The sequence below is a fragment of the Rhyacophila brunnea genome, unplaced genomic scaffold (assembly GCF_057557595.1).
Source record: "Rhyacophila brunnea isolate RB1 unplaced genomic scaffold, BYU_Rbru_1.0 scaffold_11, whole genome shotgun sequence".
Taxonomy (NCBI): domain Eukaryota; kingdom Metazoa; phylum Arthropoda; class Insecta; order Trichoptera; family Rhyacophilidae; genus Rhyacophila; species Rhyacophila brunnea.
The window spans coordinates 34,374,949-34,393,040 of NW_028232763.1; the positions used below are offsets into that span (position 1 = coordinate 34,374,949).

An 18,092-nucleotide genomic window follows, 5' to 3' on the forward strand; every position below is an offset into this window, starting at 1 on the left:
AAAAATTCATAAATAACTATTAAAATTATTCCACATTAGTTTTATTGACAACCCTGACAGAAGTTTATCTAATGTATGAAAACACGCCAGAACAGGTTCGGTACTTCGCCTACTACCAATATCTTGCTAAATTGAACCTTATACACCCATCACTATGGTTCATATTGTTTTGAACACATCTATTTACTATTAAATCTTTTCCTTTATTTACATATATATGGCTACATTTGAAAAATACAACGCTAGGCGAAGTTCGGGTAAGTACACCATGCTTCGCCTGGTGTCTTTCAATGATCAAAAATTAATGTTTTTCCTACAAAATGTGAAATTTCATGTCACTTGTACAAAATTGACAACGCAATACTTCATTGGATATAATTACTAGTTACGAAAACATTTTAATTTTTATGATATTACACAAAATCCCACTAAAACTAGGCGAAGTTCGGGGTCACGACGGTACGCCATAATAAATCAAATTATATACCTAATTTCTGCATTACTAATCGCTAGAAAGTCTCAAATAAACTTAACTCGGTGTTGCCGGCAAGCTTAGGATGGGTTTGGGTCGAAATCCCGAAGGCCGAAATCCCGAAAAACAATTAAAGAGAGATAAAAAAATGCTTTTGTCTCCTGCAAAAAATTGCGTAATCGTAACACTTATCTTGAATTGCGCATTTTTTACAAAATGTATGATTTTTTTGTCTCTCTTGTAAAATATGCGCAATTCAAAATAAGTGTTGCGATTGCGCAATTTTTAGATTTTTATGTTATTGTTTGACTGTATATAATTTATTTCCCATTCGTTATTCGAGGGATGTGTATCCTAGATTATCATTTTCAATCATTCACATTGATCGACATCGATCGTTTTTAGTAATAGGTTGTATGTAATTGAAGGAAACGTCTTATTCTGTCATATGTTTGTTACCATTGATTATTATTGTGAATTTATGAACATAAGAAATGTATTTATTGTAAACAACTGAAGTCTGTCTTATTATTTAATTCTGATATTGAAAATAATATGTAATAAACACTATACAAGTCTGAAATATGTCTTGTTATTATTGCAAAGTTGAAAATATATATAATAGACACTACAATTGTATTTAACTCCGCAATGAAGTAGAGATTAAGGGTTTGAATATCACAAGGTAAGGTTACATATATCTTTTAAGTGCGATTTGATCAAGAGCAGCTACCTACAACTGATGGTTCGGAATGTGCAGTTGAGTTAAAGCTGATAGTTAAAATGAAATAGTATCTTAAAAGCACTAGAAGCTTGCTCAGGAGACTGATATTGCATCATTGAGCCATTTTATAGATACACAAATGCTGCTACACTAAATGGGCGTAAGGCATGAAATAATAGAGAAATACTATTCTAATGGTACAATCTGTTCTGGAGAGCCAGATAGAAAGAACAATACTATCCTGCTAAATTTATCATAATAAGGAAGCTACTAAATAAGTTATTTCAGTAAAAGAAAAATTCTGTCCAAAATAGATTTTATTCTGACAAATTGATATTAATACTTACCATTAGGTAAATATTTAAATAATTCCCGAAAATTATTTAAATAATTCCCTATAATACTTTAAATACTTTCATTGTTATATTATAATACTTACCAATAATCATTTTTTACTTGCTGTTCATATTAAATAGTTCCCACCTTTTTAATAAAATACTTGCTAGATTTTTTATTAAAATACTTGCTAATAATGCGTATATATACTTACCTAATAATTTGAAGCCTATTTGTAGTACCTACCTAGATTACATATATTTTGGATCAATTATTAATTTAATCTTTGAGGTTATTCACATTTATCGTGTGAAATGTCCATCTAGCTCTTTTTTCTGCACCTGTGCGACTTCTTAGCTGATCTTCTTTTAATAATAATGTAATCATAAATAGTTTGTTCTTATGCCTCAAATACACTCTATGACGATCGGTCATATGTCGAAAAACCCGTTTCTTATGTTGGCGTCCTGTGTCATAGGGTGTCACAGAGTGTAAATAAGATGTCATAGCTGTCATACAATATGCATGTATAATAGTCGGAATGGCATAGATTTGATCATAGACACTAAAACGCTCTTAGGGCGTAATGCTCAATTCGTACTTACCACAAACTTACAGTAAAATTGGTAAATAGCCGAAATCCATCTGTTAACTATAGATGCGTAATCAATTCGTACTTACCATAAAATAACAGTAAAAATTGTAAGTAGCCGAAATCCATCTGTTAACTATAGAGTATAGAGATAAGGAATCCTTAACCATAGACTACTACTATGTTACCTACACACCAACATGGTAATATTAGTTTTAATCACTCTATGTAATTATTCACATCATGGCATATATTTGTAATAATTGTAAGTGCTCGTCCGTGGTGGTTAGGCGGGCGCGGGGCGGCGGCGGGGCGGGAAACTCAAACGTATGAACACGTCTCGACGTGTCCGTAGACAATGCGCGGGGACGGGTGTTCGCGCGTGTTGTTTTGGCGCGTCTAGCTCAACGCAGGCAAGATCGTACATGCGGCGGGCTCTTCCCATACTGCGCGCATAGAGGTGTCCGCACTGAATGGACGGGCACCGACGCGGGAAACGAGCGAGTTGCGGGTGTCTCAAACCATCATGAGCTTACCGCGTGCGTCTGGTGTATTTATGGTATTATTTTCACAAAGCATAGATAGTGCGAAGTGATGTAAAGTAGGTATACGTTTTATAACGTTGCATTTTTCACTACACTGATACGCCTCTTTGCCTTATTACGTCGCATAAAATTATATCAAATATATATAAAAATTATATATTCACTTGTATTAATATAATATGTAGTACTAAATAAATATATATTATGTAAAAATAATATCTTTAAATTTCAATAATTCATATCGCACATATAATATTGTATACTTATTTTACGTATAGTTATAAAGGTAGGTACATAAAAAAATGTTTTTTTTGTCTATAATTATTCAATATTCTTTCTCACTTATCTCTTTATCTAATTTCTCTGTATTTAAATTTTAATATGATTAACTATAATTATTATAATTTATATGGAAACTTTGCTTGTTGCAATATCTTTTTCTAGTCTATTTTATACATATTTGTAGTCTATGTAACTGTTTGTTTTCCTTAATAAAAAAATATAAACATAATAAAAATAAAATATATTAAGTAGGTACATCATTTCCATCCTAGAGCCGGGGTGCAAAGTTATGAAGCGTACATTCTACACCTACATTCACACCATATGAACCGAAAAGTCTTTTTTAAACTTTAACTTACATATTATCCAATATATAATCAAATTATAAAATCGACCAAGGGTACTTGATGGAATTTGAATTTAAATTCATAAATATAAATTTACCAAATAAACAGGAATTAACTGTATCAGATGACAGTGTATATTCACCATTGGTGGTGTTTGAAGATGCCAAAAGGCGATAGTCGGATCGCAAAAAATTACTCAAAAAGAATAGATAAAAACTTAGATCAATTAGAATATACCTAATCAAATATTTTCTCACGTTACTCTTTTTCGAAAAACTTGTCTGGTTGTTCCCGCAATTTCTTGTATAAGTTATAAAATTCTTCTGCTAAATTAGTGCTTTCCATATTGATTTCATTGGCCCCATATTTTGGTGCAAAGTTTTGCCATTTCAAATAGGAGTTTTCCAGTAAAAACTTTTCTGTGTTTATGGTTTCCTATCCCTGATTTGACGCTGAACACGACTGGACGCGCGCGGGCTACTACGGACACTCTACCCGTGCCCATCCCCGCGCCAATTCCGCGTCGAAGACGCCCCATGACTACGGCCAAGCGCTAAATGCAGTGTTGCCATATTTTGAAAGTGAAATTATAGTACAGAGCCTCCAAAATTATAGTATTTGGAGATAAAATATAGTACGCGTTGTCATCTGTTTAAAATGAAAATTTTCCCAATTTTTCATAGTCGGCTCGTTTTTATTAGGAAAAATATTTCGCCGCGGGCCGCAGGTTCCCAGATTTTCATGGTCGGCTTGTTTTTTTTAGGAAAAATATTTCGTCACGGGCCGCAGGTTCCCAAATTTTCATGGTCGGCTTGTTTTTTTTTAGGAAAAAATTTTCGTCGCGGGCCGCAGATTTCCAAATTTTCGAAGACCACTCGATTGCGAAATTGCAAATGCAGAATTATAGTACTTTTATATAAAATTATAGTACGATTTTCAAAATTATAGTATTTTGGGCGTACTATACCTATTTTATATCGTACATAGTACGCGGACCAAAATTATAGTACAAATACTATAATTATAGTACGGTTGGCAACACTGGCTAAATGACAAAATCTGACATTTCAACGGCAAGTGTTACCGTATCGGGAAAAACATGGTCAAAAAATAACTTATATTATTCACTAATTGCAGAGACATTTAATCATTTTTATTAAATATTAATTGTGTATTTATAGTTATTGAATTTATTTTGTATATTTTTCATATTTTTGTCATCGTTTAACAATTACAAAATAATTTACCTAAATTATGAAAAAGAGAATTTTTATATATGGTAGTATTTTCAATAGAAAAACAGAACGAAGCTATTGCAGATTTGGTGGACCATAGACAACTCGATCATAACTATGAAAGGCTTTCTGGATAGTGTTTTGTTGTAATTTTGTTGTAATTATGACAGACGATTGAGCATCGCGCTCTTAGCATTATGTGCCCGACCGTCATAATATAGTCTATTTGAACCTACCGATATTCATGAATGCATAGACTAATATACTTTATATGCGATAATGGTAACCCTAATGTCGTGCGCCCCATTGAATGTTTTTTACTTTTCCTACTATCAAAATAATAATGGATATTGGTTTTATCTATTGGCCCATGTCATTTAAATAATGATTATTTATTTTTACTACTGATTTTTTAATATTATTTCTTGCTGTACCAATATTTTACATTCAATATTAAAATGGCGGGCTTATACTACTACTTTGAATACCATTCTTTAAATTCTGACAGTTGTTATTTAAAATCTTTTCAAAATTGTCTATTAATACTTGCTTCAAAAATGCACGCCTTTTTATATCGGTAAAGCCGCGTTAACACGGTCCAAATACGATCCAAGTACACTTTGACCGAGTGCCATCCAAGCATTGGCGCACCTATGGGGGGGGTGGGCAGGGGGCCTTGCCCCCCCCAAAATATGAAAATCATCAGAATGATTTTACACATTGAAATCGAAAGCCAATAAACTATACCTTGGGCTTAGACAAGCAACACGGCAAAAAATGATTTGTAATTCTCCAGCACCCTTTTTAGTAAAATTTCTTAGATTTTAATTTCTAACACAAAAATTTCGAAACACTGATGTCAGGTTTTATTAGAAACCCGTTCCCTAATGAAATTATCGGTGTCCACCCGAATTCTGGAGTGGTATAGGTGATGGCTGGGGAGGGTTGACAGGGCTCTAGCCTGGGGGCCCGGGCTGTGGGAGGCCGGCGTGTCGGGTTGACCAGATAAGTGAGATAAACACACATAATAAATTATCTTTAAAAGTAAAAAAAGTCGCCTGCGGCGCTATTGCACTTCATGACAATGAACATTTTTAAACTATGTAATTGTCCAATATATTTTCAGATTATTATGTGTCGATACTCGACAACTTCATTATTAAAGTAGATGTATTGAAAATCGTCAATAATTCACTGTATAAGTACCCTCAATTTGAACTAAAACACAATTTGAAAAACGTTAATGTAGTGTTTCACACTGTCTTAAGAGGTGGATAGGGGGCCCGTCAAATACCCTAGCCCAGTGGTCGGCAAACTCATTAGTCAATAGAGCCAAATATCAACAGTACTACGATTGAGAGTTAAATTTCTTAAACTAAAATTATATGCGTAGGTAATAAGTAGGTACACTGCAAATTTACTTAATAAACTTTAGTTAAAGTTTTAAGTCCTAATTAAATTATAGGTAGGTAAACTGAATAAAACTACGTAATAATGATCTTAATTATTAATAAAAATTAAATTGTAAGTCAGGTATCCATAAAATATAATCATGACAATGACTGACAAACTCAATGTGAATAATGGCCTTGCATCTCCTTGTAAAGTTTGTGTAAGTCAGGTTCGTATGTTGTTGATTTAATTTAAACACGATTCCAGGTTCTCATCAATAAATCGATTTCTCAATTTACTCTTGATTTCCTCTCTTGGAAATCTTTTTACTAACCACAAAACTTGCAATATTAACATTGTTGAAAGATTTTATTCAGTACCTAATTAAATACAGGACTTTATTTTTCTTGACTCTTCTCCTCAGCTGCTTTCTTCCTTGCATCATCGACAGAATATTTAGCGCAAAATTACGAGTTTTTAGTTGTATTATCTCTCTTTCTTTGCTTCTTCTTTGTAGCCATGTCAAATATGGCAGAGTCGCACTCAAGGGGCCAAAGAGCCGCAGTTTGCCGACCACTGCCCTAGCAGGGCCCGTTTCAGGATGTGGGGGCCATGGTGTAGGTACACCGAGTGCAATAGACAAAAGACCGATAAACGAGATATTAGGCTGTGTTGTATTGAGTAGTTGTGTATAATTTAAAAGCAATAGGTAATACTTTTTTTTCCATTTTCAATTAATATGTTAAAACCTCAATATTAAAAAACCAAAAATCTGCGATAAACATTCGGCGAAAAAAACAACTACACCCACTACGGTGGTGGTGAAAATCAGAAGAACATTTTTTTCGGTGGAATTCGGCATAAATATTGTAGCTCTCTAGACCAGTGTTCCCCAAACTTTCGACATCTATGTACCCCTTCTATAATTTTCGTAACACTGAGTACTCCTCGTCAAAGAAAAATGCATATAAGTACTTTAATAACAATCAAAATATATTCATTTTGTAGTACATAAACAAAATAATAATAAACGAAAAATAAAATTAATTCATAATAAAATATAAATAAAAGTTATATTATAAAAAATAACATTCATTATAAACCATGAGAAGGATGAAATTATTTATGTTGAAATGACAGATCATCATACTTTAGTTCCCCGGTTATTAATTTTAATCTGAGATGCGGTTCCACACCCAAAGGCTGTTCCTTTTTTTGACTTAATGTCTACAAATAATGCTGAAAAAGCAACTTCACATAGATATGAAGTTGAAAAAGGCAATGTATTTCAGGAATTTCTCTGTTAAAACTGGATACACATGTTGCATTTGCAACCTAAATGATGTTTAAGTACACTCCTTATATTTATTTTGCAAGAATCCGTCTGAAGCTAATAATTCCAACAATTGCTCTTCTTCCGCATGCGATAAACCTTCTAGCATGGATGTTGTATAAATGCTTGTATCACCAGGCGTAGCCATAACCCGGTGCAGCTCGTACCCCCACCAAACTCTTCCCGTACCCTAGGGGGTAAGCGTACCACACTTTGGGAAACACTGCTCTAGACCAAGCGGGTAGCACAGCCGATATTATTTAAGTAATGTTTAAGCATACTAGGTACACATGTCCAGCATGGTCGCTGTTCACTTCCAATCCGCCAGTCGCTGATGACACGCTCAGCGGTTACCGCCACTATGCCTCCAATTTAATAAAAACTAGGAGAAACTGTACAAATATATCGCCGTGTATTGTGAAATTATGTAAAAATATTTATATGAAGAAGAAAAAGATCCTATGGGACTAATTTCCATTCTTCTTCTTCGGCCCCTCCCAATAATAAATCCTGGGTGCGCCACTGCATCCAAGTGCACTCGTATGAGACATCTTCATACTAATTATTCCTATCCAAGCTACTTGGACCGCGTCCTACTCATCCAAGTTAGCTTGGATAGGAATAATTAATATGAAGCTGTCACTAGGATGGCACTCGGTCCAAGTGTACTTGGACCGTGTCAACGCGGCTTTAATGCGGTTTTAAAAAATATAGGTACTTACGTAAAAACATCGAACCGCCGAGCAGTTGGCGTCACTGCTTGAATAATCTATTGTCTTTGTCTATGATAACATAACACAACAATAATATTATGTTGGCAAACTGTCGAAGTGACGCCAAAGACAGAAAAATTTGCATCCGGTTAATTGTTTTGTGTTGATCTGAGCGAACCGGAGCGGACGTCCAGATAGCGAGTAGCGAGATTTAGAGTTCATGTAAGTTGATTTCTATTTTAATTGTTGTACTAAATCGCGTGTCTTCTATACATTCAATTTTGTAGCATCGTGTCATCACCTACGTTTGTTACTAAAATAATGTTTGTGTACACTTGTTGCGACAGGCGGGTGGGGTGGCAGATAAACTTGTTTCGGACATTTGGACTATTATCATGTTTCTAATGTCTTGATTGAGGTATTCTATATCGCTGTTCAGTGTGATTTGGACCGTTGACATTATTCCATGAATTAGTGATGCTATGCCTCGTGTCATGACATTTATTCTATAACCTCAATCTTCCGGATTCTTAGATAAGGGCGTTCTCTTTGTAGGTAGTATGTTCCCTGTAATGTGTCCCTAAAATTCACGTCGTTTTTATCGTACACCACCCAAGATGTCCCCATTTTAATTACTATTCTTGCGTATACGGCTATTTATATTTTTGTTTACACCAAATTGTAAACAACATTGTAACCTATAATCTTTTATGCAGTAAGTTATTTTTAATTATGTAATTTTTCAACACAACGCCGACCAAGTGCATTGCCTTATTTTTCGAAAATAATTTGATTTTTTTTCGTCAAACATGGGTGTCATTGTACGATGACGGAAGTAGCCATTCCGCCATTTTAGTTTATGTGTAGCCTACGCTCCTTTGTTACGACTAGCCCATTTTGAAATCGTTTAAGTGCTTCATTCATCCGATCGGTAATTATATCTTGTTTATCAAATTTCCTCAGGAATGGTTTGTTATTGTTGGTATTTATATTGATTTTTACAGATTTTTTCCTATAATTCTATTTCAGCTGGGCGTCACTTTCGCAGACTCGCATAGTCTCCGCCGTTGTGATATAGAACCGTATTAAACTCGTTAATTTTAATATTTTTCGACAACTTTCGACTGTCTTTGGCAAATTTTATGTGTTTTTCGTAGTCTGTATTTGTATTCAAACTATTAAATACTACATCCATATCCAGGTCAGTTAGGCCTATTCTCCAACCTCCAGAAGTGAAAGTAGTTCATGTGGCATGTATAGCCTACAAAATCCGAATATGTCTACGCTCCAATTCTCACTAGCCATGCAGACATTAAACCACGATAATTATCCATACAGCAGTCTCAATACTAATCATTTTGCTTGCTATCGAGATGTAGACAGACATTGGTGTGGTAGAGTAAGGTGTTGGATGTTTGCCATTGCCCCAGAGCCCAGCTACAGACTAACTTCTATATCAAATCTTTACATCACAGCGCTGCATGCACTGCCACTGTTGTATGGTTTTTGTATGCTGATACAAATACTTGGCGTGTTGACTTATTATAGCAGATACTCTGATATATATACTTGTCTATCCCTGGCACTATTGAGAGGAATTAAAAGCTTTCTTTCCTTTTTTCCTCACAATATTTATTAATTATATCAAAAACAATGGTCTTCGTTTGCCTCCCCAAAGGTTTAGGCATTTTAATGTAAGTCATAAGAGGTAGCTGATAGATGAATGTGTAGTAGGGAAATGGGTCACTGAGTATAAATACTTTTGCAGCCCCTCTGCATACTGTTAACTCAGGGCCATATTGAATTACGACCATTTGGTATAATTCAATCTTTTTTTATTCTTTTTGAATTTAAAAATATTTTTTTTGGATTTAAGCAGTTTTCAAGGTAGGTAAGAAGGATGATTATGAAATAAAATGTCTCTCATTAACTAAGTCTACACTCTTGCATTTATTCATGTGCTACGGCTAGAGGAACATATTGCGTAGCATGCACAGTGGCTCACCTCAAAGCTGTTTTTCATTATAAGTGCAAGCGTACATAGCTCCCACCAACTTTGGATTTCTGTTCAACATCAGTCAGTGTTGCCAACCGAATGATTTCGTGAAAATGTATATTAGTAAATTATAGCCCGTGTACACGTGCATGGATTTTACTGGAGGTAGTACATATTGTCGCGACCATAATTATAAAATGCAAATGTATACACATATTATCATGCAAGTTGTGAGACTGCATGCATGGATCGAAAAAGTTAAATGACTTCTAAACTTTCAAGCGATAGTTGGAACTTGCGATATCTGCCCCTGGCGCAGAAGAACGATAGTGACAAACATGCCAGAAAAAATTCAAACCACATTTACTATATTTGTGACGTTACATTTCAAACTCAGCCATGTCCATAATCGATGAAAAGGAGTAAAACAGCTTTTTTGTTTCTTCGTGTACACGGTCATGAAGGTGAAAGTTTATATTATTGCGATTATAGAATGTTTTAAATTAATAAGATCCACATCATTAGTTTTCATGTAATTTTCATAGATTCTTCAAAAAATGGATTTTTTATATGGACATGGCTTAGTTTGTCACAAAATAAGCCAAGTCCACGCGGACTTGGCTTATTTTGATATTTCTGTGGCAGCCATTTTACTAGCTATGATTGTGTCATTCTTCTGGGCTGCACTTAGGAAATGAAAAAGGGCAAAATTATAAATAAATGTTGATAACATAAATTTATTTTTTGAAAATTTTCTCCATATAATATTATTAACTTAAGAAGCGTATGCATAGAACAGCAAACTATATTTAACACATTTTGCGCGGGCCTCAGTACAACTTCACAGGTACACGCAGCGGGCGAAAACCAGCGGCAATTGAAATAAAATCGAATTTTACAAAAATCGCTCTATCTTCCAAACTATCAGTTATTTTTAAATGAAATTTGGAATTCACACTCACCATATATTGCTCCTCAGTGCTGTGTTTCTTTTTAGAACAAATTGTTTAAAATAACAAATTGTTTAAAGTACATGGTGCTAATCACATATTTACAGGAAGGTTTCGTAAAAAATATTCCATTTACTATAAATAAATTCCCGCACAAAAATTATTATTCTAATATTTGGATAAAGTATGATATTTATGAAAACACTCACCCCTGTGTAAGGGGACGTCACAAAATGTACACATATAACTAGTCAAACTTTTCTTTTTGTGCACCGAACACACTCGACACTGTCTTTGTGGGTATTTTTTTTTACCATCTGTAACAATTTTTATCATTCGATGCTTCTTCATATCGAGTGATAACCTACCAGGATGATCACTTTTACCCACTCTTCTTGGTAAACGTGATGTAGATGGGCCTGCTTCTTCCAAAATTGCGTCGGTTTCAACGATATGGTCGGCTATCCAAAATTTGCTTATACTACGCAAAAACTGTTTGTAAGTTAGCCTTTTGGTCGGATTTAATACTTTATAAACTTTAAAAGAATTAAAAAAAGCACAATTTAACAAATACATGACAACTCTCTTTGTCCATTTTTTTGTTCTTCGTATGATCGAGTAGTAAGAGAGATACTGATCCGCACGGTCAACCCCTTTCATATATTTATTATATTCGATAACACATAGCGGTTTCCAAATGTGTAGTCTCGTATTCCAATCGGTGTTGTGACTCTCTAAAATGGTAGATGGATGTATTGTTGAAATCATTCGAACATCTCTTTGATTTCCAGAGTTGTAACAATACATCCTTTCGCCGACGGAAAATACTCTGTCCTGCACTAAGATTGACGTGTTTAAAACATTCTGGGAAGCCTCGGTTTATTCGCATTGTTCCACACGTCCTAATTTTATTTTCTAAAAGTGCTTCACTGGTTTTTACACTATTATAATAATTGTCCATATAGACATGATGCCACAAATTTAAATACGGACCAAGAAGCAATTGGATGGTGTCTAATAGTGGTCTTCCTTGCCCACTGTAAATGAGCATATTACAGATGTATCCCGTAGTGGCTTCACTGACCATGCGCACTAGGATACCGTATTTTATTATCTTAGATGCATTATATACTTTAAATACAAGTCTTCCCCGCCACGGTATAATACCTTCATCTAAAGAAAGTTCCCTTTGAGGCTTATAAACCGAAGAAAACTTCGGTATTAGGTATGTCATAATTGGCCTAATCTTTCAAGGCGATCGCTGGAATCCGTAATGATATCGTTATTTGAAAAGTGCCACGATTGCCAAATTTGTCTAAAACGATCACGACTCATTGTTTTAGAATATATTGGTGTTTCTATACTCGGATCAGTAGACCAATAATCATCTCTTGTGTCTTTTCGAACTTGTCCCATAAGCAAAATGAGTCCGAGGAATTTTTTCATCTCACCAAGATTTACAGGCTTCCATTTGATAGATTTCTTCATTTTCTTGATTTGGGATTCATTTTGTGTGCGGTATCGATTGCTTTCTTCTACCATCATGCTAAGTAAATCATCTCCAATATATAAACTAACTATATCCATCACATTTTCAGAATTGTTTGGTGCTACGCAAACACCAACGTTGCCTAAAAATGGTTCAATATGCGGTGGGTTGTCTATTTCAGACCATTCCATGACTTCCTCTTCCTCCACTTCACTGTCTTCAGAATCACTGATTTGTAACGGTATCACTGGTACCCTTCTCGTGCGAGGGAACTCTTCACTATCGCTGTCGCTGCCTAATTCTGGTAAATCTTCACCAGAATAGGCAGACAAATTATCGGCAAATATTTCGTCATCGCTTTCATAATTGTCTGAAGCCATTTTTTAAAGATTAAATAAAATATCGATTACTTAAATATATTTCACTTGTAAAAACACACCCGTTCTATAGCGCCGTATTTCAAGACTGAAAATTCAATACTGATATTCAATATAGATCGTAGTAGATTACAGACATCTAAATAACATTGGTTTCCACTCATGTTATAATTTATTGCTCCGCTCGCATACCTGCGTTATCGCACCGCACAATATCACTTACAACAAGTGCGAAGAATGCATTCCGTCTTATCACAAATTGTCGTCTTTACACTCGCTCACAAAGGATAATATTATAGTATGAAAAGGAGGCCTATGTATTTATCACACATCATAAAAATATACATATAATCGCATTCACAGTACAGCGAACAAACCATGTTTAAAGAATACATCGATATTTCACAAAATGTTGTCTTCCTGCTCACCCATCAAAAAATAAACAAGTGTAAAAAGAAGACGCATATAGTTTTAGCATTCTTATCGTCTACAGAAATATAGTTCGCTGATTTAGGACTCTAAACAAATTTCCTGATTACGCACAAGCTCTCATATGGGCTGCGCAAGAGTGTGTGTGTAAGTAAATGAATCGACGGTAAATTTTTTTTTTTTGTAGATGTGTGTGTAGTTTGAAACATTTTCAAACCGTTGACATAAAATATTCGTATGCAATAATCGGGTAGAAATACCTTTCCCGCACTTCAAGTAGAGCCGGCGTAAAAGGTATTTCTATCCGTCCCGCCGACGAACACCGGTCCGGCGCGCGGGTAGAAATACCCTTCCCGCTCAAGATGTGTTAAGGGTATACTTCAGTTGAGGCATGGTCTAAAAAATCGTGGTTAGGCGATGCGCGGATTGTGTAAATGACGTGCGCCGAACGAAATATAATTTGTTGTAAAAATCCAATATGCGTCCATTTAATGTTATGTTTATTGTTATATTACTAATAATAATAGTATATTCACTGACATGTTTTCTTTTTTAAGTACACATGTAAAGTTTTTTAGTCATCTTTACACGATTTAAGAATATTTTCATCCGGCGCCATGACAAAACAAATCGACGTGCGGACACCTCGACTGTCCGTCTCTGATTAGCGACTAGTGAGAAATTTCATCGCACCAACTGTTGAAAATTATTTGCCGTTTCACTGAAGTACGCTCTTAAATAAACATGCATGAATAATTATTATTAAAATCTTTAAATTAATTAAGGAGTAGGTACGATGTGTGTGTTTTTTAAATTACAAAGGGTTCTATAAGTCTCATAAATTAGAATTGTATAAAACCAAATTTATATTCTCAGTACTTATGACTAAAAATGTCAAATGCGACCCTGCTTGACACCGGACGCTATTTAGGATGCAGGTTAGACAAAATAAAACTTACCGATTTTCCCTATCTTTGGCGCGTTTAGTCGATTCTGCCTTAATTATTCGTTTTCTCGCCTTAGCGGGGGTCACTTCTGATATTTGAAACATTATTTTTATTAATTATTTCTATTAATTATTTCTATTAAAAAATGTCGAAAAAGACACTATTGACACTCACTCAACGGTTCGTAAACAACTGTCGCCCATGTTGTAATCACCTTCACTGATTGGCCTGAATGGACATGGTTGAGTGTGATAAAATGACTTCAGTGGATATGGGTGAGTTTAAAAAACTGTTCATCTTTGGCTTCCATTTATTTATTATACAGACGGATTTGGATGGTTTTGATAATGCAGAAATGTTAGAAAGCATTAGTTCTTCCGCAAATCACAAAAAAGTCAAAAATACCTAAAGGTGGACTTGGCTGGTTTTGAAATGTAGCGACACATTTCACAACATCAAATCACATCATATAATGACAATGCGTTTCACTTATACTTGAAGAATGAAATTGGCGAGACAGTCTGCACTTTGTTCCCTTATTGCAGAACTAGCCTGATTTTTAGACCTAAATTCCAAAACTGATGAAATATTGCAACCCTCTGTTCTTGGGTAATTTTTATAGAACAACCAAATTTGCATGTTTGAGGAGAGGGTTCCTTCATTTGACACTCACATATGAAAGCGTGTGATTTTTTAAAAAATTAAATTAATACGCATAATCCGCACACCGATAATTAAGAGTTTACTGTATTCTTATTGTGTTTTAGGACATTGAACATTATTTAGGTGATATTCTAATTATGTGATTTTTTTTCAGCAAATGGCAGATAACCCAGGAAGAGCCAGAGGGCGGGCCCGCGGGCGAGGAAGAGGTGGGCCGGGAGGGAGTGGCGGAGACCAGGGAGCCAGGCCCCCGCCGGGATTTCAGCCGCCCCCTCCACAACAGCAACGAGGACCTGAAGCGAGACCCGGCGCACCTGCTGCAGGGTTAACTTCTGCTGTCGCGGCCCTGCGTGTTACAGGTCAGTAAGTTTTATATTCGTCGTTTTGTGTTGCGCTAGACATGCAACACTAATAATTATTTATGTACCAGTTCCGTCAAATGGGGTGACACTTTATACTATTCATGACCATGTAATTTTATACACATCAGTGGCGAAGGCTCCAAACAGACTCCTAAATAGTAAATTGAAGTATAACTTTATCAACAAAGCTCAATTTAACATCTAAAATATGTATACTGACAACTGAGGTGACGAAACGGGTCCTGCTGATTGTTAAAGTTATGTGGATTAGTCTATACTATAATTTCGAAAATATATATGGATCTTTGTTTGTACCGTCGTGTCGGTTTTTCGTTATACAAATACATGCGCAGTCGGATTTTGACAAAATTTGGAGGCTAGACGGGAGGCTGACGAACCGGAGTGCGTGGTGGGGGTCTCGAATTTCAGATTTAACCCGCTTCTTCATTCTATATTCTTTTATTCGTATGGTTCCTATACCGTTCATCCGATTGCGATGAAACTTTGGTGAGTTCGCGAAGGTTTCTGAATTAGAAAAACCATCTTCATTCTATCTTATTTTATTCGTATGGTTCCTATACCGATCATCCAATTGCAATGAAACTTTGGTAAGTTGTGTGCGCACGCCCGCGAAGGTTTCTGAATTAGCACAACCATCTTCTATTTGTATGCGTTCCTATACCATTCATCCGATTGGTATTAAAACTTGGTTGTGCGCATGCCGTGTGTACCGCCCTAGCGTCGGTTTTTCTTTATACAAATCCACATGCACGGTCGGATTTTGACAAAATTTGGACAGTAGACAGAGGCCGAAGTGCGTGGTCGGGGTCTCGAATTTCAAATACCCGTTGCACCCCGGGGACAGTTTTATGGTTTTTGCGGAAAAAGGCTGCCGCGTACAAGGGCATTGAAACGCGGAAGTTAATGCTGCAACCTCCATTTTTATTGAAAATGTCGCTAGAATGTGTACATTTGAAAAATATTGGCGTTTATTTCAGCTAAATCGGAGGTCAAATGGTAAAGTTATATGCAAATAATTGCGTTATTAGAATCGCTAATCGGCAGGTTGGCGCGGACGATGCGTTAGGTGTGCTGCCACATTAGATCGGAATGCTTCACTCACGGACAATTATTGTATGTAGTGGCATCAATAGTGGGGAGTAGTAAAATTAGTAATGAGTAAAAAAAGTAGTATATATTTCGGCACCAAATGGAAAAGTCACAAATATTGTACATCGAAAAGCCCTGGAATGATGGATTGGATATTTATATTATAAGGTGCATTGGGGTAATTCCGACAGGAATTTCTATGAGATGACTAGAGGTTATATACCTATTTCGGTTTATTATATTTACTGCCATTATTGTTTTACCTCTGTGTACTTAACCTTTTAGCAGCCCAGCTGATAATACTAGGTATAATCTCCAGGGCCCAAGAATTAAATAAAATATAAAAAAATAAATTATCAGTGGAAAATTTTATATCTAGCACTTACAATATTATGAGACATCGTTTGAAGTTCGTCGAAAGGGTTTTTTATTCATAATTTCATGAAAATGTCGGAAAATTTGCACAACACTGCGAATTTACAAGAAATAGTTCAAAAATATTTTTAAAAAATTCAAAAAAAAAAATTATAAATTTTACAAATAGGTTAAGGTAAGGTAATGTGGTGATACAGGTAATTTGGTGATGGTTTGTATTATTACGTGTATTCAAATAACCTGCCTTCCAAAAACTTTCAAGAATAAGTCATAGATGTATATACTATTCTTTGACTTGGAAAAATTATTTTCAAAGTGTTATCAGTTATAAGTTGACGTACACGTGTTTGTATAACCCTTACAGACCCAAGCCTAAAATTGAATACTTTTAACAGTTTTCTCTTTAAAACATATTATCTAAAATGGGTTTGAAGAAATCAAAAATATTTTTTTTTTTTTTTACTTCGTTATTTAGAAAAAGTGACCCTCACATTTGTGATGGTCGGGTCTCAAACACTAAAATAATAGGAATGGAAAGTTAAAATGTAAAATGTAAAGAACTGTTTTTTACGATTTTGAGACATTTTTTTTATTTTTAATATGGGGCACAAATAACAATTATTACAATATATATTAAATACAATATTAATTAGTTAGAAATTATTAATAAAATTGATGTACAAGAATAAAACATATGGTTGTAGTGGATGGTTGTGGTGCTACATCTGAGTTCCACAAATTACCATTGGTGTCAAAATTCGAATCTGATGAGTCATGTTTGTAGATAGTTGGCGGAATGTAATCAAATCTTTCTCATCATCGTCTTTTTACTCAACATCGGAATTATCTCCATCTCCTATTAAATTATTTATCAGCTTCAATATTTTCCATTTTGAAATCTAAAATAAATATAATAAATATAAACAACATGTATAACAACATAAATCAATATAATTAAGTTCTTTGATCTTCAAATAATATGAAATTACTAATGAGTAAAAAAAAGAAAATTGGTAATTTAGTGACTGTTGAAACCTGGCACTCAAACGTGAGTCACAAGATTGAACATGTTAAAAACATACTAAATTGATAGTTATGACTTTAAAAACTAGTTAAATATGTTGCAGGATATGTTTATTACATTATTCATCCCAAAAATATCATTGGGAACAATTTTTTGGTGATAAAATCAATAAAGTACTCACACAGAATGCTCCTTACACAGTGCTGTCAAAATCTCAGTTTGCAATGTTCCAGTGTCGCCAACCGACGCACCTGTAGAATTAAGGATGACTATTTTCACTCTGCCAGCTACACTCACTTTCATGTGAGCCAGGGCTTAAACCACACACACCACCAAAATAATTATTTATTCCATACTAAAGTGACCCTCACAAGAGTGAGTGCAGGGTCTGTAAGGGAT

At 34.9% G+C, this 18,092-nt stretch overlaps 1 protein-coding gene across 1 annotated transcript in view; it reads left to right on the forward strand.

Moving 5' to 3' along the window:
• The first annotated feature begins 8,126 nt into the window (after nucleotides 1-8,126).
• The window catches only part of aub (piwi like RNA-mediated gene silencing protein aubergine), a 51,331-nt gene continuing 41,365 nt past the window's right edge, over nucleotides 8,127-18,092 (forward strand). The window contains exons 1-2 of the mRNA XM_085960326.1: nucleotides 8,127-8,193; nucleotides 14,977-15,181. Of these exons, the coding sequence (XP_085816452.1) occupies nucleotides 14,980-15,181 (202 nt within the window). The 5' untranslated portion in view covers nucleotides 8,127-8,193; nucleotides 14,977-14,979. The remainder of the gene's footprint in view (nucleotides 8,194-14,976; nucleotides 15,182-18,092) is intronic.